General features: G+C 49.9%; 2 protein-coding genes across 2 annotated transcripts; one reads left to right on the top strand and one right to left on the bottom strand.

Annotated features, from left to right (window-relative positions):
* The first annotated feature begins 856 nt into the window (after nucleotides 1-856).
* Nucleotides 857-2,724, top strand: PROCR (protein C receptor, endothelial). The gene is made up of 4 exons (XM_010561179.1): nucleotides 857-911; nucleotides 1,031-1,267; nucleotides 2,258-2,524; nucleotides 2,612-2,724. Exons 1-4 carry the CDS (start codon nucleotides 857-859, stop codon nucleotides 2,722-2,724), a joined length of 672 nt encoding a protein of 223 aa, XP_010559481.1.
* A 7,659-nt stretch (nucleotides 2,725-10,383) lies between these two features.
* DNAJB11 (DnaJ (Hsp40) homolog, subfamily B, member 11) lies at nucleotides 10,384-22,369 on the bottom strand. The gene is made up of 10 exons (XM_010561178.1): nucleotides 22,285-22,369; nucleotides 22,016-22,172; nucleotides 18,401-18,498; nucleotides 17,181-17,313; nucleotides 16,093-16,235; nucleotides 15,454-15,536; nucleotides 14,788-14,845; nucleotides 14,103-14,214; nucleotides 13,536-13,695; nucleotides 10,384-10,785 (listed from the first exon to the last, which is right to left on the bottom strand). Exons 1-10 carry the CDS (start codon nucleotides 22,350-22,352, stop codon nucleotides 10,721-10,723), a joined length of 1,077 nt encoding a protein of 358 aa, XP_010559480.1. The 5' UTR covers nucleotides 22,353-22,369; the 3' UTR covers nucleotides 10,384-10,720.
* Nucleotides 22,370-22,560: the final 191 nt, after the last annotated feature.

The raw sequence follows: 22,560 nt of genomic DNA, 5'->3' as shown, positions 1-22,560 counted from the left end.
CACGCCCCGCCGGCGGCCACGCCCCCGCCACCCCGGGAGGCCACGCCCTCCCCGCTTGGCCACGCCTCTTCCCGCAGTCGTGACGCGCCATACCGTGCCACAGCGTGCTATACCGTGCCACAGCGTGCTATACCGTGCCATACCGTGCCATGGCAGGCGCTGCCGTGTCCGTACATGCCGCCCCAGGCTGTGCCAGGGGGACGAGCTGGATATTTTAATATAAACTTTGTATTCTTTAAGTTTTCATCTCTCATTGGTTTAGGCGTCATTAAAAACCAAACGTCCGGAGCGAGCCCAGCCAGGGGTTTCTCGGTCCCAACCCCCACTGCGGGGGCTGCGGGGACGCTGCATCCCAAGGGTCGCATCCTTCGGGGATTGGGGTCCCGCTAGACCAGCACTTGCCGGGACCACCGGCGCTGGACGTCTGCCCCGGGCCCCGACGGGTACAGCGGGGTGCTGCGAGGCTGCTTCCCCCCCTCCCTCCCTCCTCTTCCTGGAGCTGTCCCCCCGCCGCCCTGGCCTCGGGGATGGGGCCCCTGCCCAGCCAACGAATGGGAAACTGAGGCAGGCGCTGTCTACTTGCTCCCCCACCGGCTGGAGCGGTGCCGTACGGTCCCGCAAGCCCTGGGCTGAGCTCGGAGCTTCAGCCCGCGTCACCAGCCCTGGGTGCTGCAGGGCCCGGCACCCCCGGCATGTCCGGCAGGGAAGGGGTGTGGGTGGCTCGGGCTAAGGAAATGGGAGAGACCTGGCCGGACTCCCACTCTCCTCCTCCCGCAGCCCCACCTCCCCGGTCCTGCTTAATTCCTGCCAGGCCAGCTGTGGGGCCACCATTCCCGTCCCCATCCCTGTCCCCAGGATGCTCTGGTTGCTGCTGCTCTGTGGGGCTCTGGGCTGTGGAGCGGACCAGGCAGGTAAGGCAAGGACACGGTGCTGGTGGGGTTGGAGAGACTTGGGGTTGGCATGGAGGGGACACACGGCTTACAGGGAGGGGGATGGAGGAGCAGCGTGTGATGTCCAGTGTGTCTCACAGCCCCGCTCACCTTCACCATGCTGCAACAGACCCACGTCTCCAAAGGCAGCTCTGTCTTCTGGGGGAATGCCAGCCTGGATGGGCGGCTCAGCCATCTCCTGGAGGGGCTTAATGTCACCCAGGTGCTGCCGCTGGAGCCCCCGGACATCTGGGCCAGGCGGCAGCAGGACGTGACCACCTACCTGTCCTACTTTGGCCAGCTGGTGAAGCTCTTCAGCAAGGAGAGGCCCATAGACTGTGAGTGGTAGTCCGGGGGGCATGGGGATGGGTCCCACTGGGGAAGGGGAGCCCCCCTGCACTGCCTGTGCACAGGGACAGCTCTCTGGGGACACCTGGGCAAAGGGACGGAGACATGGCCACATACAAAACCTTGCCCTGGGCGAAAGGAGCCCTTCTGCAGAGCTGGGAATTTCTTACCTGGAGCCCACCCCGGCAACAGGGTGATGCTCAACCTCCTGCTGTCCCTTGGGAAAAGGGCTGGGGGCTGCAGGCTGGGGGAACAGTGAGGTGTAGGTAGCCTGCCGGCAGCCTGCCTGAACCCTGCCTGCACCCTGCCTGCACCCCACCTGCACCCCACCTGCATCCTGCCTGCATCCTGCCTGAACCCTGCCTGCACCCCACCTGCACCCTGCCTGTACCCTGCCTGCATCCTGCCTTCACCCCACCCGCACCCTGCCTGCACCCGGCAGCCTTTGCGGGAGGTGTGGGATGCTGACGGCAATGGTTTCGTGTTCCTGCCTGCATTGCTCCGCAAACCTGCATTACCTCTGATGTTCCTGCCCAGGGTGTGTTTTACCTTCGTTTTCCTTCTTACCCCCAAACCAGTTTTGCCCCGGCTTTGCATTTCTTTACCAGAGCCTTGGGGAGCACTTTCTCACCTCGGGGTCTCTGGTGTGAGCCCCACACCTCCCCTCGCCCCACACTCCCTGTGCCGCATCCTTCCGTGAGAGCGATGAATAGCTCGCTCTGTGTGGAAAAACCTCCCGTCTCTATAAAACTGAAGCTGTGCTGTACGCAGATAAGGAAAGGAAAAATAAGCCTGGCCACCTGGCCATTGGAAAGGTTGTGGCTGCAGCTAAACTGAGTGAAAACAAAGCTGTGGGTGGGTCGGGTGGCACAAGGCCGAGACTTTGCAAACTCAGTACATGGCTCGATGCTGGTGATGGCAATGGGCTACAAAGGGTGGGAGCGTGCTGACCCTAACCCCCCTCCCTCTGCCCCCCATAGACACCCAGAGCCTGGGCTGCCACCTGGGCTGCCGCCTCTTCCCCAACGGCACGACCCACAGCTTCTACGAGGTGACTCTCAACGGGACGGCTTTCCTCACCTTCCACGTCCCCAATGCCACCTGGGAGCGGCGCTGGCCCGGCAGTGACCCAGTGGCCACCTTTGCTGAGCGGGAGCTGATGAAGTACCCCAAGACCACCCAGGACCTCCAGCATTTCCTCAACACCACCTGCGTCGGCATCCTGCGGGCTCAGAGCGCCAGGATGGGTCCGTGCCAGTGCTGGGGTGGGGGGACACAGTGGCATGGTGAGGGGTGACCCCAGTCATCACTTCCATCCCTCTCGCCTCTTGCAGGAAAACAGAGCAGCCGGTCGCATGCCCCGCTGGTGCTGGGCCTCATCCTGGGGACCTTCGCCTTGCTGGGCATGGCCATGGGGATCTTCTTGTGCACGGGAGGGAGCTGCTAGCGGAGCCGGCAGCCGTCCCACGTCACCCCGTGGAGGCAGGGGATGGACCCATCATCACCCCGTGGAGACAGGGACCGAGTCCGTGCCCTGCAAGGGATGTATCTCCCCAGCACCACAGGCTTTGCTCCCAAAGGACACCGGTGGATTCCCTGCCTGGTCCCAGCTGGGTTGACCCCCCCCCAGCAGCAGCACTTTGCCCCAGGGACGGTCCCCACGCTAGGCCGGTGGGATGCACTGAGACTTAACGCAGAAATACACTTGGCATCGATGGAAAAAAATGGGGAAAAGGGGTGTGGGGAGAAAGCAGCAGGAGAAACAGCTAAGATAGCATTAAAAACATGGCATTGAAACCCTCATTTATCCCTGTTCCAGGGGGCATAAATGCCCGGGTGGGAGGATGTCACACCTTTGTGGCACTGCTTCCAGATGTCATGTAATAAAACCACCCATCAGCTCTCACAGCACATTTGGTTGCTCTCATTTCGCCCCAGCAGCACTGGGGCTGCAGATCCATCACGGGGGGCAGGCACAGAGTGGGGGGGCTGCGGTTGTCAGTGCTGGGTGGGTTTGTCAGCATTGCCAGACCCTGTGTCAGACCCCGGACCATGCACTGAGTTTGCAAGGCCTCTGGAGAGAGGCTGGTGGGGTTTGCACCTCCTGAGCTTATTTCAATCTGCTGGCGGCTTTGGTTTGACTCAATTAAGTAATTTTTCCAATGGCCGAGTGGCAACGCTTCATTGATTTTTCATTTCCTCATCTTTGTACGAGAGACCAAGGTTGAGAACTGACAGCTATAATGGGACAGGTTTTCTGAGCAGATTAACGCATTCACCACTCTCCTGTAAGGATGCTGCCCAGAGGGATGCGGGAGTGTGGGGACGCCAGGCCAGGGGCAGGTGTGGGGCGATGCGCAGGGGATCCCAAGGCGAGAAACCGCTCCCCAAGGACCAGCTAAAGAAACGCAGAGCTGTATTACTAGTACTGTCCAGCAGCATTCATTGCTTTATTTTCCTTTTCTGCAATCTAGCTCTGAGCTAAAAACAGCTCTTTGACTGCTTAGACTTCAGTTATATTAATAATAAATTCTTGGCTGTGTTTCCCTTTCGCCCATAGCAAGATTTTGAGCATGATGCCCCTTGTCTCCACTGCCCTGAGGGCAGGAAGGGCTGGGGATGAGCCCGGAGCTGGCTTGAGCCACCAAAAGAGAGGACAGCACAGGGGCAAGGAGCTTTCCTGGATTAACTTCCAGCTTATTCTTTCTAAATTCCCTTCCCTGCAGCTCAAAGCAAGCAAGAAAGTGTGGGCAGGGGGGAAGATGGGAAAAGAGATGCAGGACAGAAAGGGGATGGGAAGATGACATAGTGGTTGTCCTTAAGGCGGGACAGAGGAGGAGGTCTCCAAAAACCACATCTCATCACCCTGGCCACCAGTCATCACCATCCCCCCCCCACCCCACCCCCCCCCCCCCGCCCCCGCCTTCACCAGCCTCCCAGGGCAGGAGCCAGGGTGCTTCCCACCCTTCAGCAGGCTCCTTTGCAAAAGCGAAATGGCAGCCAAGAGGTCGGAGGATCCAAAACAACAGGGCTGAGGCACATGAACGTCATTGCTTGGCTTCTAAAGAAGCCCCCTTGGCGGGAGCTCTGCTGCAGGCTGAGCACTGCCTGTCCCCGCTGCGGGCATCAGTGGATGCGAAGCTGATGTTGAAGATCAAATGCCGTAGGTTTGCTTCCCACAAAGGGATAAAAACACTTGTAGCCAGCTTCCAGCTAGGAGAAACCACTGCATTCATGGCTCTGCTTTGGTTTTTGGACTTGAGGCATCTCTGCTGCCCGCATGTGGAGGTAGATGTTGCACTGTGGTCCCAAGACCCAGAGTGATTCTGATGCCAAGTCCTGCCCCAGGGCTGCAGCTCCTTGCTTCAGCTGGGAGGGCAGAGCACGGATCCCACAGGAGAGCGATGCCCCAAGGCTGCGATGGTGTGTCAGACACAGACTGGCAGCAGGAATGGCACCTGGGACAGACCCGGGCTGGAGAAACTGGGGAGGTCTGGAACAACAGGGCTCATTTTGCTTTATGCTTCTGAAATGCACCATCTTTTGGACAGATGAGGAAGTCTCTGCTCTAAACAGCTCTGGAAAAGCCTTTTTCCTGCCACTGGCCCCCCTGTGCATATCGGTTGCAGCAGGAGAACATTCCAGAAAGGAGCTGACTTTGCTGCTGGTCTCTTGAGTCTCTGCCAGCGATCAGAAGGGCATGGGGCAGCACCCAGCAGTGGGGACCCCCCCCAAAATGGCAGGATCCCAAGAAACAGTCTCATCTTGAACCATGCCTGCAGGCAACATGCCCAAAGCTGCCACCCCCAACCCCATGGCCACCTCCCTGGTGGTGACCAGCACCAATGCCACGGTGGCCAAGAGCAGAGGGATTATGGCAATAGCATCCGACCCCAGCACATCGTAGCCCCCAAATTTCTCTTCCTTATCCCCAAACCGCCTCATCACAGGGCCACCAATGTCTGGCCTGGTGCAGCGTGCTGGCGACATGTGGCCTGGTTACCCCAGCCCACAAGTAGGGCTCCCTCCCCACCACCACTCCAACAGGCACCATCTCTCCAGCAGCTGGTAGCCACATCCATGGCCGATCCTCTCCCAAATTTGGCTATTCCGCCCTTGATCACAGCTTAGGACAGGCGCCAACACTTAACCGCGTATCCTGTCAATCGAGGGTTGTTTTTAATTTTGTCCTTGGGTTGTTTTTTTTTTTCTTTGATTTCTGCAAGAGCGTGAACAAACCCGCACGCAGACCTTTGGAGGCTTTAACCAACTCCCCCCCGCCCCCACAGCATCTGCCCCAAAGCAAACCAGCCTGGTTATCCGCACTGATTGCCACATGAGGCTTTGCTTTCCATGCGCTGCATGGTTTCCATCACTCAGCTCTGCTATCGCTGGCTTGGATAAGGGTTGAGATAAGACACCCAGCCTCGAACCTTGCTCCAGTGAGTAAGATGATGCCGATGTGCTGGGAACTGGTTTTCCCCTTTGCCCATGTCCCACGGGTGCTTCAGAGCTGCAGGCACATTCCCTTCCTGCCTAGCAGGGACACACAGTCCCCCAGGCTGCCTTTCGGACATCAGCTCCCACTGCAAGGTCAGCATCCCTGACGATGTCCTTCGGGATCTTCTGGCTGCTCGCACAGCATCGTTGGCTCTGTACTCCAGGCGGCAGCCATGGTGTCCTACCCCTCCCCAGGGGCAAAGGGCTGGATGGTTCCAGGAGCTGCCCAAAAACCACAGCAGTGGGGTCCTGTGCCTGCTTGGGTGGGGATGGGGAAGGCAGCAGCTGGGGGAGAAAAAAAGAGGCTGATGGGATCAGTGCTTATCAGGAAAATGGGTAGCACCAGATTTAAGTCTGGAAGACGGGATTATCCTTGTAAACACCCCTTATGCACTCGGTGCCTGTACTGGTGTCACCATCACTTTTCTGGACTAAACAAACTCCGTTCTTCTGAATTCCCCAGAGGTCACATTGTCACAGCCTCAGATGTTTTCACTTCTGGCATCACCAGCTTTGGGACATCCTTTTTAAGCTTGGGGGGTGGACTGGGATGAGGGGAGTTGCAACATGTGGAGCCTCTGGCCAGCCCTCCCTGAGCAAGGGATGCTTTTTTAGGGCAACAGTTTTGGGGGTGGAGGCTGTCGAGTATCTGCTTTCTAGCAGCCTCCTGCTCCCACACAAGAGCGAGCAGGTCCCTGGAAATATTTAACATAAGAGGAAAGGGCTGTGCTGGCGAGTCCCTCCTCGGAGGGCATACAGGTGACCAGAACCCCTCACTGCCCTCTTCCCTTTCCTCTCACCTCCCAGGTCAGCATGCCTGACCAAGCCAGAGGAAACAGGAGGAGAAAGCTGGCTGCTAGCCACAGCTAACACTGAGCAGGGCTATGCAGCAGTCGGGATGAAGGGAGGCTCCTGGGCAGTGGGATACCACCAGTCCCACCACACCTCCCACCCTGCCCCAGCCAGGCTGTCCCCTCCCTGGGGACTGCTTCAGCTCAAGCAAGCCATCCCTTGCAAGATGCCCCACCACTGCTCGTGCAATGCTGCTCATCAGTCTGGTGGCACAGGAGCAGAGATGGGGGCTGCTATCTAGAAATCACATTAAAGACTCCAGACAGATGTGGTCTTCAGACATTTGAGCAGATGGATTCAGGAACATTGCAAAGCTATGTGTGTTCAGAGCAATTTTATCCTGGCACCAGTCACTTCTCCCCTCCTATCTCTGCTGCCCATCTCTCAGAAGCAGAAAAGTTTAGATATAGATAAGTACTTTAAAATAACAAGCTCTTTGGAAAACAAAACAAAACAAAAAAAACCAAAACCGAGCCAGCCTGCGCTGTACTCACAGAGAAGTTTCCATGGAGAAGAAACCGTTAGGGAACACTTTCACCCCCTGCCCGGACTTGGGGAGGAGGGGATGCTCTGTGCAAGCAGTGCCACTTGCTGTCGCAAGAATTAAGACAGCAGCGGTCCTCTGCATGGCTGAAGCCATCAGGAACAAACCACTCCCTTGGGCCAGACTGCTCCCCAGGACCCACGTACCTAATGCTGAAACCCCCACGTGCAGCCCCAAAACTTCCACCATCTGGTCTGGGATGGGCAATGTGGCTTTAGATGCAGCAAGCCCAGACTGCGGGGGCACAGGAGAAGCAGACAAGGCTGCTAGGGCATGATGCTTTCTGGAAAAGCAGACCTGAACCCTGAAAACATCTGAAAAGGAAGTTTCTTCACCCCCATCCTCTATCTGCTATGGAGTCCTCACCCCAACTGCTCCTTCACTTCTGGGATGGGAGGGATCCAACCAAAGGGTGGTAACACAGTGCCGATGGAGGCAACAGTATCTTAAAGTTGAGCCTGTGGTGAGGCCTCAGAGGAACAGACACAACTTCTGGAGGTGATCAAAACCACCGCAGAAATAAGTCAGGATCCCATTTTAGCCAGGCAAGGTCCATGTGCTTGTTTAAACACCACCTTCTCAAAACATCAAGGACTTCTAGGAACATGTTTCAAGGACAAGTGTTTTGCTAGAAGGATTGAACAACATACCTATATCTAAACCCTCAACAATCCTTGACTTGTGCAAGGATTTAGGGTAAAAGGGGACCAGTTGTTTTTTTTCTTAATTTTTTTTTTCATTTGATCCAATTTGGGAACACCAGCATTGCTTAGAAGGGGCTGGAAATTAAGCCTGTGCATTACAGGATTCCCAGCTCAGAGGTTCACACCTTCAGGATGCTTGCATGGTCCCAAACAAAGAAGAGGCAATGTGAACACCTAAACCTCCTAAGAAGCGTATGAGATAAAGGAGTCCACATGCACTGTGACTCACTCACACCAGCTAAATGTTACTGAAATAGGGGACACAGGATGTCTCCAACACTGAACAGCTTCCACATCCCCCCAGCCAGACACCTTGGGGCCCTTGGAGAGAAAAACCTCCCTATGATCCTAGAAGCAGCACAACTTTCCCAAGGCAAGCAGACCAAAGCCAAAACAAGTGGAAGTATTTGAACCAGACCCTGGCAAGCACTAATGTATGCTGCTGCCTGGGAAGAAAGCATGAAAACCCTGGAAGCTTTGTCTGAAAGTGGGAAAGGTGGAAGATCCCAGCTCTGCACACACCCCACATTTTCCTTCCAGGAAAATGGAAGGAAGCAGGGTTGCTTGGTATGATTAGGGGCTTGCTTTTCTGTTTTTCTTCTCACCCTTGTAAATGCTGGGGCTTTGCAGCTATTGTTGCTGTTCTACATAGCACTGGCTTCTCAGAGTACAGACCCACAATGAAAAAAAACCAAACCCCAACCAACCAACCGCAGGAAGGAAAAGAATTAGCAGGGAAAGGAAAAGCAGCAGCAGGAACAAGTACTCATGCCTGAAATAAATGCACTGCCTGCTGCTAGGTGTGCAGGTAGAAGTTACATCAACTTCTCCTGTGGAGAGGCTGACTTGGTGTGACGTCCTGGCTTTTTGGCTTTATTGCTACAGGTGAGCACTGGCAGCATGGTTGTGCACCAGTGGAACAGGAAGGCAGAAAGGCAATCATCAAACAGACCCTCGAGGGGCTAAGACAACAGCAACCAGCCCCATACACAGGGATAGCAAAAGGAGAGTTTCTTTGAAGTCTGAGGCTTCTTAAAAATCTAAGCTAAGGGGGGAAGCAGGGGTAGAACTGCCTACAGACACCTGGAAAGAACTGGTCATCAAATAGGCAGACACTCAAAGTAGCAGCCTCAGCTGGGATTAACGGCTTGCTTTTACAGATTTTGAGGAAGATGAGCATTGAGACCAAGTGTTTGGCATCCCAAGCTTGTCTTGCCCCTGTCTCTCAGCTGTTCCTGAAGCCCCTGCTTTGCTCTGCCAAGGCAAACGTACAAAGGATCCAACAGGAAACCTTCCCGGTGCTGCTGCTTCCGCTGAGTCAGCTCCCGCTGGAGTTTAAGGGCAGCACACAAGGGCTGGGCCAGAGCTCTCTCCACCTTTCTGAGCTCAGAGCTGAGCTATTTAAAGTTCACAATGAAGAAAAAGAAAAAAAACCCTGAACCACCCAAAACTACCTTGAGTCTCCTGCTACTGCTCCCCAGCAAACATTTGCATGTAGAAAAAACAGATTCCATCCACTTCCCAGGCAGGGGATGAGGTATAAGGCAGCAGCTGTAAGGATCCCACTTCATAGTCCCAAAGAGCCCAGACGGAAGGAGCAGAACACCTTCCTACATGAACAACTGACTCATTTCTCTTGCTGCCTATGTCCCTGTCACAGTAAAGCACAAGTCTGACTGACACAGGCAGCTCTGAGAAATTGTTTAGGTACCACTCCTGAAGAACATGTGGAGATGAGAGTTTCTCATGGGGATACTTAAAGCATCAGGGTCTTCACAAAAGATACCAGAGCAGAACTGGTACCTTCCTGACAGGTTACAAGGCCCTTAGTTCAAACAAAGCAGCAACAGAACTTTTGCTGGTATTAGCAGCTGTAGTTTCACCCTCATAGCTTAGATGACTGAAGGGACCATTCCTTGTTAGTCCAACAACTTGCAGCTGTCCCAGGGCAAGGGCTGCTGAAATACATAACGAGGTAGTTTTTGCCATTCCAACTGAAACATCTTTATTTCTGTGCTGTTAGCTTTACCTATCCTCACAGAGGACAGAGTGCAGGAGGTAAGTGAGCTTTTCCAGACAAGCTACTGGTTACATTTGGGGGCGGTGAGGAAGAACCAAGGCCATGAGGAGCCATTCCCATTATTTTCCAAAATCCCACCATGGCAGTCTGAGGAGTCTTTGCTAAGCTGTTGTGACTTCAAATTTAAAACCAAGCATTCACTTTTGGGACAAGCAGACTACTTGGTAGTTAAGAGCCTCTTTCCTCCCTGCTTTCCCAACCACGTGTCGGGCCTAAAATAGCCCATAAGGCTCTCCTGCCAGTCCACTCCCAACAGCACCTGTATTCCTGCCCCAGAAACGCAGATTCTGAAGCAATACCACACTCTGGACTCAGAGGGGAAGGAGGGGAAGGGCTGGGATTAAAAAAAAAACAAACCCAAAACCCAGAAACTCAGAAGACACTGACACAAAGGACATAAAAAGCAGGAGAAGCTATGAAAATATGTTGAGATGGTCAAGAAAAGTCACATGAAAATATATTTAAAAAACAGAAATTCCAATCTGTGTGGAATTTAAAACTCCTTTCCCCACCTTTTTTTCCTGCTCAAGGAGTCTCTTTGTTGTTCCAGGATACGGAACATGATAGGCAGCACCAGTTATGTCCTGAAAAGGGTAGTATTTCCCCCGACTCATCTGAGCACTTCCACCATTTACAAAGAAAAAATTATATATACCTCAACAATTGCCCCACCCTCCCTCTTTTCCATTCTACAGTAGGCAGGAGAAAGGACTGCAAACAAATCTGACTTCTCATTTTCAGTTAAGTCCAATTTTTCCACACATCAATATCCCTGCAATCCATTGTACACCTTCTGCACCGATCCTTGTTTCAATAACTGTTTGAGACCTGCAAGAGAAAGGAAAGCGTTAGTGCACAGCACAAACAGAAGGACTCTGCATTTGTGGTTCCTGCTGCATTTACACATCTGGCTTGTAGGCCTGGTGGCACCAGCCTTTCAAGGCTGAGCCCGTGTATCTGAATAATGCAAACACTGGTACTCTAAAAGCATCATTAAAGAAAAAAGAAAAAAAAAAAAAAAAAAAAAAAGGAAAAATTCCCCCAAACTCAGTGGTGCAACAGCTTTACTCCTGCTCCTTCAGCATTCCTACAAGGCGAAACAGGACTTAGGTTAGTGATGCTGTAACAGTGCTTTCATGCACTCTTGGGACCACACAAGGCCAGTGGTTCCAGGGACAAAGCCTCCCCTGCTACAAACTCAAAGCCCAGCGCACCACCTCAAGATCGTCACAGTTCTGTAAGGGATAAATCCGACCCCCAGAGCTGCTTTGCTGTTGAAGTTGACAACAATTTTGTCATCTTAGGTACAATGCAACAACAAACAACTTGCTGAGTATTTCTGGAGTCTAATTCATCTAGCTCATCTCCCTGGGCTCCCTCTACAGCCCGAGAAATCTGCTAGCAGCAGGCTTGGGAAGGCTACGCTCGAGTCCTTCTGGACTTGGCAGCTACAGAAATCCACATGAGTAATTAGAAAGCACAGGTTTTCACACTGTTATGAGGTGCCTGGGGACACTACTGTCCACTAGAAGTAGTCCCTGAAGGCAAGTAAGAGGAACAAACTCCTATCTGGGGGCTTAAGTATCCTACTGAAGACCTGAAAATCTTAAGTTTTTTTGAAACCCACTGTTTCACAATTTTCAAATGCCATCTTCCCCACCCCTGAAAGCCCATTCATAAAACATTTCAAAGAACTGCCTGCTCTGAGGTCCTGTCAGTATCAAATTCTTACCAGAGCAGGATAAGAGAAGAGTGAGTCAGCCCTTAAAACCATAATAGCTCATCTACTGGGGTCAGCATGGTCAGGGAAAGACTGGCAGGTCTTCACTGCTATTTAAAGAGCAAGTCCACACAAAACAGAGGAAGGAGACTGTCAAGAATGGATGCGTTGCACTGATTTGCCAGAGATAATTGGAGGGGATTCCCTTTTTAAAGTCAGCCTGGTAATACACTGCCAGGACTCCCACTGCCCTGGCCATGGGGCCCCTCAGGGAATGGCAGTATCTCTGTTCTGATCAGCACCAGAAATCACTGAGCCTGACTAGGGGCTGTCAGGACCCAAAACAGAGAGGAAAACTCCCCACAACATGGGTAACTTTCAAATAATAATAAAAAAAATTAAGCTAAACTGCTATAATTCTGCTGTTGGATGTCCCCCAAACAGCATCAGCCTTGCAACAAAGCATACGAGCAGACCTCTCTGTTCCCAGGATATCTGTAAAGGCGTTGTGAGCAATTTTGACAAACACAGAGGCTTCTGTCACTGCTCTTTGTCCAGTTTCTTCACAAACTGCCAAGAGCAACAGCTAGAAAAACCTCATGTCTGTTTGAGAAGTGCTGTCGCTTTACAAAGCTTCAAGAAGGGCAGCAGAGCCTGGAATGAGACTTCACGCTGATGCGGTCACTGTGCTCCACAACCCTCACTGGGCACAAAACACTTGCAACAAGCAGGAAAGCACAGGGGGTCAAAACAGGTTCACTCAAAGCACAGCCCAGAGGCACAGACCTCACAGCCCAAACACCTGCAGAGAGAACCACAGAACACCAGTCAACCCTGAAGCTGCAGCTCCCAACTGGGCTCCAAGTGGTAGCTAGCCCAGCATTGTCAACACAGCAGTAAGTGCCATAGGGCTGAGAAAAGCCCACCCAGGGCTTGGCTTCCCTCTACAAACTTGAAGAGTCCAGGAAAGCTGCACATTTGGCTCATTCCACGAGGGCAGCTGCCAGAATCCACTAAAAGGGCACCTTCAAAAGAAGTATGTATGATAGCCATGACCAGGAGGAGAAGTTCTGGGGCTGGGGATTTTCTGAAGAGCTGCACTGGTACATGCCAGGAGCTTCTTTGCCTTGTAGCGAGGATGGGGCCTACTCTGATGCCTTATGCAGAGCAGCAGAACCTACCGCAGAGGCTGCTGAAGCAAAGAGGAATTTCCAACTAGAAGTATAGTATTTACCCTCCTGCCAATTCTAAGATTTCTACACAGTTCATCAAGTTTCCATTTGAGCACTGAAGCTGAGAAGCAGGTCTCTCCTACGAAATATCTGCATTGCACCCCTCTTCCCTATACGACTGCAAAGCACTTTGGGTAGAAGGAGATGTAGAGAGGAACAATCCTTTTCTTAATGCTGCATGACACTGTTTACCCTAGACAGCAGAGGGATTTTCACAAGTCTTGCCTCCAAGAAAGTAGAAACAGGGGCTGGAAAACTGCTTGTGATCCCACTCCAGCAAAGGCAAAGCAGACAGAGGCTAAGCCCAGTAAGTCTTTCAGTTCAGACAGATGGCCAGCTACAAAACAAAGCACCTGCAAACTTGCCAAGTGCTACATTCCAGCAGTGGCACATCCCAGCCTAATCTCGTTCCCTACAACTGCAGCAGCCAAGCTCACTTGCCCTGTGATTAACTTCCATTTCCCTTTGAAGCATCGGCCAACTGTGATATGTTGTACAAGGGGCACAGGGAAAGGAGAGCCCCTCCTGACCACTGCAGGCCATGGGTTCAGTTGTGCCAACTTCTTATCAGCTTTGGTGAGAGGTCTGTGCAGCCTGCTGCCGTGACAGAGCTTTAAAACACGCACCTTCCCGCTGTTCATTTGTCAGCTGCTCTTTGGGGAACTCCACATCAAATGTTATTATTAGTGAGCCTTTGATATTATTGTTATCAAAATTTGGAAGACCTTCTCCTTTCTTCCACAGTTTGGCCCCGGGTTTCGTAATTTTATCCCGAGCAACGTGAACCTAGAGACAAAAAAAATTTCAGAACATTACTAGTGTTCTAGTATCCCAATACTCCCAATGCCCATTCCAAAGCACTGGAAAGCTTCAAATGGTATTGATCCCTTGCCAAAGTCAGTGACATTCAAGGGGTCCAGGCAGTATTACTGCCAGGACACATGCCAGAACTAACACCACCCAAGATGGCACATGCAGTAACTGCTGTGACAGCCTGGAATTGAGACCCACACTCTGTGCCCCTTGTACAGGGCCTGTTTTGGCTCCATGGGAATTGGCCTGGAAGGCTCTAGCAGAGGGGATACTGTATACAACCAGCAGCTGCACAGACCCCAAGCAAGCTAACCCTCAGCACAGGAGACCTGCAGTTAAATTTTGTTTACACACAGCAAGAAAGCAAACCATTGCCTCACCTTGTGCCCATCTAAGTGGGCAATATCCATTTCAAAGCCTGTAAGTGCCTCGACCAGCGAGATTGTCACGTTTGTGTACAAGTCATCTCCTCTTCTTTCAAAGACTGGGTGCCTGTGGAAATAAAAGATGTTGGAACTTTTCTCCTTCCCCATAGGGGAAATAGGTCCTCTAGCTTCCTCCCCTCTATTTGTGAGTTTGGAGAATTCACAAGTCAGAGAGGAAGTGAAGAATGCATGAACTTTAGCTTCATTTTCTTGTGCTTGAGGTATGTACTACTAAATAACCTTTCTATTTCTAGTGCAATGAGTGGTGAGGCGTGTCAAGAAGTTGTGACTCACAAAACAATGTTGTTAGTAGTGCACTTCCTTACAACAGAGAGATAGTATGTTTATGGAAAAAGGAGGTATTTCTTGTGATTCACACAGGAGCTCCTAATGCATGCCAGAATTCAAGCCAAACAAAATAAAGTGGAATTATCACAGCATCTTAATGGTGAATCCAGCTACTCTAGCATCATCAGTGTTGAACATCCTGCACAGCCCTGAGTACCAGACCCCTGGCTGCACCAACTCTGCTGAAGGGCAAGCTACATGCTAACCAAATGGGCAACACTAGCCAGAAAGTTGTTTGCAAGCTTCCTTTACAGCAACCAGAAAGAGTGGTCTAACTAGGCCAGTTACTTACTTAAGAACTTTTATTCGGAAGCGCAAATCACCTGGCTCCCCATCCACATGGGGTTCACCTGTGAAAAACAAAGAGCTCTGTTTAATGGAGGTAGTTAGTAACAACTGAATAAACAAGCAGCCTATTAAACACAATAGAGATTTGCAGCTCACATGTTAAAAGGAAAAAAACCCAACTGGTTGGTCTTTACATGACTAAAACCTTGCTTACACATAAGTGTTATTAAAGAGCCTAGGACTTTCTGAGTATTGCCTCAATGAGCTCATACCTCTCTGCTGTTCTGAAAGACTTGCCTGCGTGTTAATGATGTCCTGTCCTTGTTAAAGGACTTCATCTCCTTGGGCAGAGGGGATTCCCTCAAATACTCAAGCCTTGAACAGATGCTCCTACTCAAAAGTTATCTGAAATATCAGATTTAGAGGTTTTTTTTGTGTGTGAGCCCCCAGTACCAGCAAAGGGACTGGAACTCAGAGCATTATCCAGACTTGGCAAAGAGTATCCTCCTGGATTTCAGCAGCATGCAGAAGACACAGCACTTAAAGCCACATGTGCTGATCAGTTACCCAGAGCTGGGCTTGGACACTTTCACTGCCATGAAGACCAGCCTCACATCACAGAAAAGGAGCAAGTCAAAGCTAAGCAGCAGGGCAGCGCCCATTTACGTACCTTCACCAATGAAGGGATACTCCATACCATCCCTCACGCCTGGCTCTATTTCCACTTCTAGTGTTCGCTCCTCGTTCACAAGCCTGCAAAGGGAAAGAGCAAGCAAGCGCTAGGTTTTCAACAGTAGGTGGTAGCACCTATTTATGTTACTGGGGTAATGAGAAGACCCCCACAAGTTAACACATACTCTCTCCTTGCTCACATCTAAAACTGGAGGGCAAGTGCTGCCTTTGTTGTGTGCTGATACTCATCTAGAAAAGAAGGCAAAGTTAAGCTCCTAAATGCACAGTCAGCATCTGGATGCGTGACTGCAACACAGTATTCCACGTCCAGCTGTTCCCAGCTGGAAACCGTGGCCCTCCCTGACTTTGTTTATTCAGATTTAGTTGTGGAACTTCCACTGTAGTAGGACCGATTGTTCAAGGAATAAGAGGCTGAAAGAGCAAATTGGGGAGCTCTACATCTAATAGAGCCGGCCATCTCTACTGTAAGAATAAAGACTGGCTCCTTGGAAATGAGAAACCTGCACTAAGTTTTTCCAAATTCCCCAGGTCTTAGTGGTAGTACAGGCACTTTCCTCCATCTAGTGGTAGGTTTTTGAATAAACATCCACACAGCAGTAAAGAGCGTAAAACTCACTTGACATTTGGACATTCATCACAAACAACTTCTTGAGTCATCTGGAAACGTCCAGGACCCAACTGGGTGGTCCTCATCTCCTGCCGGCAATTGCATTTCCGTTTGCCAGGCGCCTGTCTTGCCACTGGCTTGTTCCTGACAACCTGCATGGAAGATGAAGAGGTTGATACCAGCACACAGGCCAGCACTCTTGCGTCTCCACAAGGGTCTGGATTTCTCAAACAGCCTGAACACAAGTTGGTTTTGTGTGCTGCCTCCACAGTAGCTCCAAATGTCCTCAGCAAAACATTCTGACAACAGTTTTCACCTTGTATCCCTTGCTAATCACACATTAAATACCAGAAAAACCTGCTCTGACACCATTACCATCTCCTTTTTTTTCCTGCGCACCTTTCTAAATAAGAAAGGCAAGACTATGATGAAACACCTGACACTGTGGTTACGACAGCTTCCTTGTCCCACACAACTGGCAAAATTGTCTGGAGTTCCCTATTTACCCAGGCACTCGCAGCACAAATACAATCAATACAATTTCTAATACACAGAATAGCAGGGATTGTCAGCACCACAAATGTAGTTTGCTTACAAAAATAAAAAAATAATTAAAAGGCCACCATACATTTGCCAAGTATGCAGTCCAGAAATTTGCAGTGACATGTTTGGCCATTTAAAGAGGCTATGAAAAATCCTGAAAATAGTTTTGCAAGAACTGCAAAATGAATTTGAGGCTTATGAATGGGCCCTCAAACATCACTAAATTCTACAGAGAGACCACTTACACCTTTTCCAAGCTAGCTACTGCAATAAAAAAGCTATAGCTAGTCACTGACAGCCAAGAAATAAGCTATTATCACAGAAGCATCCCTTTATCAAGAAATTGCAAGACAGCAAAGATGAATAAATGTATTGTTAACTACTAGCAAATAGCATCACAACATCCTCTACTGTCACTGCCAGATACTAAGAAAATGAGCATCTATTTTAGTTCTATTCTTTGGGAGTAGATATCATTCTAAGCAGTGGCCAGGCCAGGCATCTCAAACCTGATAACACACTGGAGAGACTGACAGGCAAGCAGTCAAACTTACTTCTACGAAGTTTCCTGAATACACCTCCTCCAGTGTAACCTCCAGGTCCACAATGATGTCACTTCCTCGGGGAATGTTCCTGTCTTGTTGGCGAGGGTTACCTCCAAACATGAATCCAAAGTCCCCAAAGAAGCTGGAGTAAAGCACATCAATTAGTTTAGGAAGGAATTCTGATCAAACGAAGCTTTGACAAAGACAGCCATCCAAGGCAGCAGCAAGGTGCTGCTTGGCAAATGCTTCTAGTCCCCTAGAGAACAGCCTCCTCACAGTACAAAAGCACCATAGTAAATCCAGATACCTCTTTCTGCTCTTCCAGGACACAAGCTAATGCCTTCGAACAAAGCATTCTGTACTAAAGAAAAGCTTTGGAGCAGGAGTTGAATGCCAACACCTCGAAATCTGACCACTGCCTAAAGGAAGTCCTCTCTGTGCTGCACTGCTGCTCAGGTACCATCACCACAATGTGCAAACTCTGAGTAGCACTCCATCTCTGGCACTGCAAGTCAGTACTAACAGGGCAGTTTTCAGTAGTCTGAGGACAAGGGGGATGAGAAAAAATTTCCTAGCAAGTCTACATATTTTTCCTCAAAATAGACCAGCAGACAGTGTGAGTTCTCACCCAGAAGGGATTACATGAGGTGAGCAACTTCAGGAACTGTTTTAGTAAATTTGTGCCTAGCAGAACCAAAGGGGCCTTAAACATAAAATCAGCTTCTGCCTCAGCAACATGCAAGTGCCTTCAGATTTTAATGATCCAAATTCTACAGTTGCTCTGAAATGTACTGTAAGTCACAACAGCATTACTTTGCAAAAGAAAGAGTGACCCCCAAAGGGCATGCATGATCTGTGACAACAGGTTAAACATCAATCACATACCAGATAACACAAGAAAGTTCCTACATGTTTAATGCAACTGCAGCACCTTACAAATCACCCATACTGGTGACACAGCTCACCAAGTGAGCAAGAGCTGCCCATGTGGGAAGACAGCACTGGTTCCTACTCGCTGCTCTTGAAGCAAGGACTGATGCAAGACAGACAACTGAAAACTGCACATGGGATACCCACTGTAAATATATTCTTCAAATTCTCAACTGTAACTTCAGATCAGTGCCTCTGTACTGGGTAACATAGAATTTGCCCACATCAAAAACGCGCACGAGCATCACAAAATTAGAGAACCAACTGTAGAATAGCCTGAAGTGGCAAAATCCCCTTACTGTGAGAATATGTCTCCATGGGAGCTCTGGTGCCCATCCTTCAATCCCTCCTCACCGTACGCATCATACTGCTTCCTCTTCTCCTCATCTGACAGCACCTGGCAAAGGGATGCAAGCAGACAAGACATTCACCCACAGCCGAGCTGAGTTATTTAAACAAGGCTCTGAGAGGAAGCTCACCAGTACTCTTCACTGAGGGACAAGCAGCAGTGCTTTACATTACAGAAGCACTGGCTAGAACTTGCTTACTGAACTAGGAAAGTTAAACATTTACCAGTTAAACCCATAAAAAGTACAGTTAGTTTATTAAAACAGCAGAAGCAAACCAGAAAATATAAACAATGCTGAGTTTACCTTAAGGATTAAAAAAGGACCAGAAGGAATAATTCAAATCAGTTTCTACAAAGCAGGACACACTAATACCACCCCTGTTTCTCAGTTTGTTCTTCAAGCACACAGAATGTGTATTTCTCCGGCTACTATTTCTTAACAATTACCAATGATGGCAAGTTTGCCTACCAAGGTGAACCTCCCAAATATGGTAACTCTGCACCAGTTTGAATGCTGGCCCTCATCCCTAAGGGCAGCAAAAGTTAGACCTAACTTCAGTACTGAGACAGAATAACACATCCCAACACACATGACTTTCAAGGCTGTAAAGCTTCAATTTTAATTCCTAAGTATTAATCTTTGCTCTTTCCTCCCCCAGAGATCCAGAAGTTTCCGGTCACATTTAATCTTCCTTCCCCTTCCTCCCCTATTGATCATGTTTGGGAAGGTTAAAATTGCCAGGTTAGCTTTCAGAAGGCTAGAGAGGAGTGGAAACAGGTGGAGAAGCTGGCTAAACGATGAAAACCAGCCTGAATTTGTAACCAATGACAAATGCTAGCAACCAGGAAAAAAACCCAACAGCGGCTTTACTAGCTTTATCTAGGGGGTAAGAGTTCAGTTCTCCCTTTGCCACTTCAGATTTTGCATTAACACACACATTTCCTAAAACCAGGATAAGCTCTCCATGTTGTGATCTGTTGGCATCAGAGCAAAATTATTCCAGTAAAGTACTGCACAGTACCAACAATACCAAAAGCAGCAAGAAAGGAATTACAAATACAAAATATTTGCCTTTCCATTCATTTTCCTTCTTTCTGCAGGCTGCTGGAGAACACATCTCAACTCCAAGAACACAATTTCAAGCACTGTGAATAGAGTTCTTGTTTGTTGTTAGGTTGCCTTGAAAGCAAAGCAACTACAGTAGATAAGTTTAGAAAAAAAAACCCCACCCATGAAAATGCCACCCCAAACCCATCCTGAGGCTAATGACTATACCTAGAGGAGCCTCAGTTCCCTCACATGGGATCAGTCTCCTTTCTAATTGAAACAGCTGTGTTCAGACCACACAGCTGCAGGGTAGAAATCACTTAGACTGTTAAAATGAAGGAGACAGAGTAGTTTAATTAACCTACTTTCCCCACAATTTTTTTTTTTAAGACTTGGCTATAGATAGTCTGCTAGCCAAACCCTGAGCAGCGGTACTACTGACAGTGGCTGTTGTTTTATGGCAAAAAGCATCCTGGTTTAGGTTATAAGGGAAACAATTCCAGCTCCCTTCTGCCCAAAACAATCAAATCAACACACTGCATCTCGTTGCTAGTTTAGCAGAAGTATTTGCAAGTTGTGCTGGCTAAACAAAGAGACAAAGACCTTGCAGGACATCAAAATCTTACTTCTTCTGAACCTATTTTAGAAACCATGCACATCAATACTGGATTTCAATGTTCTGGTGCATCTCTCTTCAGCAAGAAGCACATAAATGAAGAATTTGAAGGGAGGTTTCCTAGTTTAATCTTCACTAGCACCTGGTGAGAGCATGTTGCATTTGTACTGTCTGTGTTAGCACTAGAATGCCACACTTGATGTTGAACACAGACACTGTTGTGCTTCAATAATACCCTGGTTAGGGGGAAGCAGACTCAGTCACTGCTCATAAAAGTTAATATTCAGCTACTCCTGCCACCACATCCCCTGCTGATTTGATTTTACAACCATTTTCTCCCCAATGTTTTTAATAGAAAGAGTACTCTCAACTGTTACTATGGCAAAGACTGAAATAAACTGGGACTCAGGGAAGAGGTACAGAAATGCTTCCCATGCATAAAGTACTGTCAAATGTGACAAGATCCCAATTCACAGAAATGACACCAAGCTCACAGCTTTGAAGTAAACTGCATGCATCAATCTTCAGATGCTGCAAATCACAGGTAAAAAAATACTTTTTTCCACAAAAAAATTCTTTACACTCACTGGTTTCCCTGTGATAGTTCAACCAATTTATTACAGAATAGATAAGTCTGAGCTAAGAAGAGGTCCCAGCTCTGATAGAAAACACATTGTTTTTGTTTCTGACCAAAGAGGAGTGCATTCAAGCTGTTTCACTTCCTCAATCATTTTATATTTGCATATCTGAAAAGCAGAGAAGCATCAGGGATGGAAGCAGGAGTCACGCTACAGCTGTAGGCTGAGCGGCACTACCAGACTGCAGCTGGAATGCAATCCCTTTCCCCTCTTGAAGCGCAGCTCCTCAAAGAGGACACAAACCTCCCACCCAAACAGCCCACCAGTGCAGGCAAGCTCCCAGTGGAACTGCTGCTACAAATTCTTGCTGGTCAATGCCATCTTCCTTGGGGGCCCTCTGCTCTATGGGGGACGGCAGGAACAGATGGAAACCAACAGTGACAGAAGGGAGCTAAAAAGGACAGAGAATGTAGGAAAAACAGATCCTATCACCCTACCTAAATTGTGTTAACATTTACGTATGTGGTGGAGGAAGTAGGCTTTGACTTAATACATTTGGCTAGTAAAATAATCTATATGTGATTTATATAGTGTACTCTGCTGTTAGCATCAGGTATCATTCGTATGCTACTATATTATTACAGAAACAACAGGAATCCTTGTGCGTACGTGACCCACAATTATTTTTCCCACCTTAATGTCTTCTAAAAGGCAAGCCAACCATCTTTTATCTCCTATCAACTCGGACCTACAGCCAGGCCCTATATATACAGACACATGTTCCTGTGCTAGTAATTAGAGCTGATACAACTCTATTTCTTCCTCAATAAGCTATTAGTAAATACCAAATAACTTTAAATTACTGCCTTCACTTTCTCCTGGCTAAGGGAGCTAAGATCTTTTATTGTCCTCTGACAGAGGGAGCCCTCTATTCAACCTGGCAGCCTCTCTACCTTTGCTTTTTATTTCTTATGAAATTCGATATTGTAACAGGGGGAGGACAGATTGCACTTGTGCCTTATAGAAGGACTTTACATTTCCTAGAAGCCCTCCTTTCTCCTTCCCCTGAATGTTACAGGATGAAGCCTCATCAGACTACTCATTGACCAAGCTCAGCTTCATGCTCCCTGCATGTTTTACCACAAAACCCGTCCACCCTGGCAAGGCCTGGGAGGACTCAAAGTTCTCCAAATTCTTCACAACAGGGTGCACAACTTCACCCCTCTCCTTCCCCAGCAGCTACACCGGGCCTCCTTACACCGCAGGTAGTGGTGCGGCGAACGAGCACGGGGTGGGGGGGTAAACCGCAGCCCCCGGCCTCACCTCGTAAGCAGCCCCCAGGTCCTGGAACTTCTCCTGCGCCCGGGGGTCGTCGGGGTTCCTGTCGGGATGGAGCTGCAGCGCCAGTTTCCGATAAGCCTTCTTGATGTCCTTGATGGAGGCGCCGCGGGACACCCCCAGAATCTTGTAGAAGTCCCTCCTGCCGGGGAGAGGGGGGGGGGGGAAGGGAAGCAAGGCCCCGTCAGCACTGCGGCCGAGGAGACAGGCCCGGCGCTGAGGGAACACCACACACACAGGCCCGGCGCACTCACCCAGCGGCGGCCTCCCCGCAGAGGCAGAGCAGCAGGAGGCAGAGGCGGCCGAGCCAGCCGGGAGCCATGGCGAGGCGGCCGGGCCTGCCTGGGGGGCGGCGGAGAGGGGGGGCGACGCTCTCCGGACGGGTCCGCAGCGCCGCAGCCGCCCGACCCGGCCCGGCCACCATTAGACGTGAAGCGGGACCCGGTGACGGCCGCCAGCCAATAGGAGCGCGGCGCAGCCCCGCACGCTGCGTGCCGCCGGCCTATCGGCTGCGAACACTTCACCGCCGG

Source organism: Haliaeetus leucocephalus, unplaced genomic scaffold (genome assembly GCF_000737465.1).
Source record: "Haliaeetus leucocephalus isolate CR32 unplaced genomic scaffold, Haliaeetus_leucocephalus-4.0 Scaffold143, whole genome shotgun sequence".
Taxonomy (NCBI): domain Eukaryota; kingdom Metazoa; phylum Chordata; class Aves; order Accipitriformes; family Accipitridae; genus Haliaeetus; species Haliaeetus leucocephalus.
Note: the sequence above shows the minus strand (reverse complement) of the source record. Positions and strands in the feature narration are given on the sequence as shown.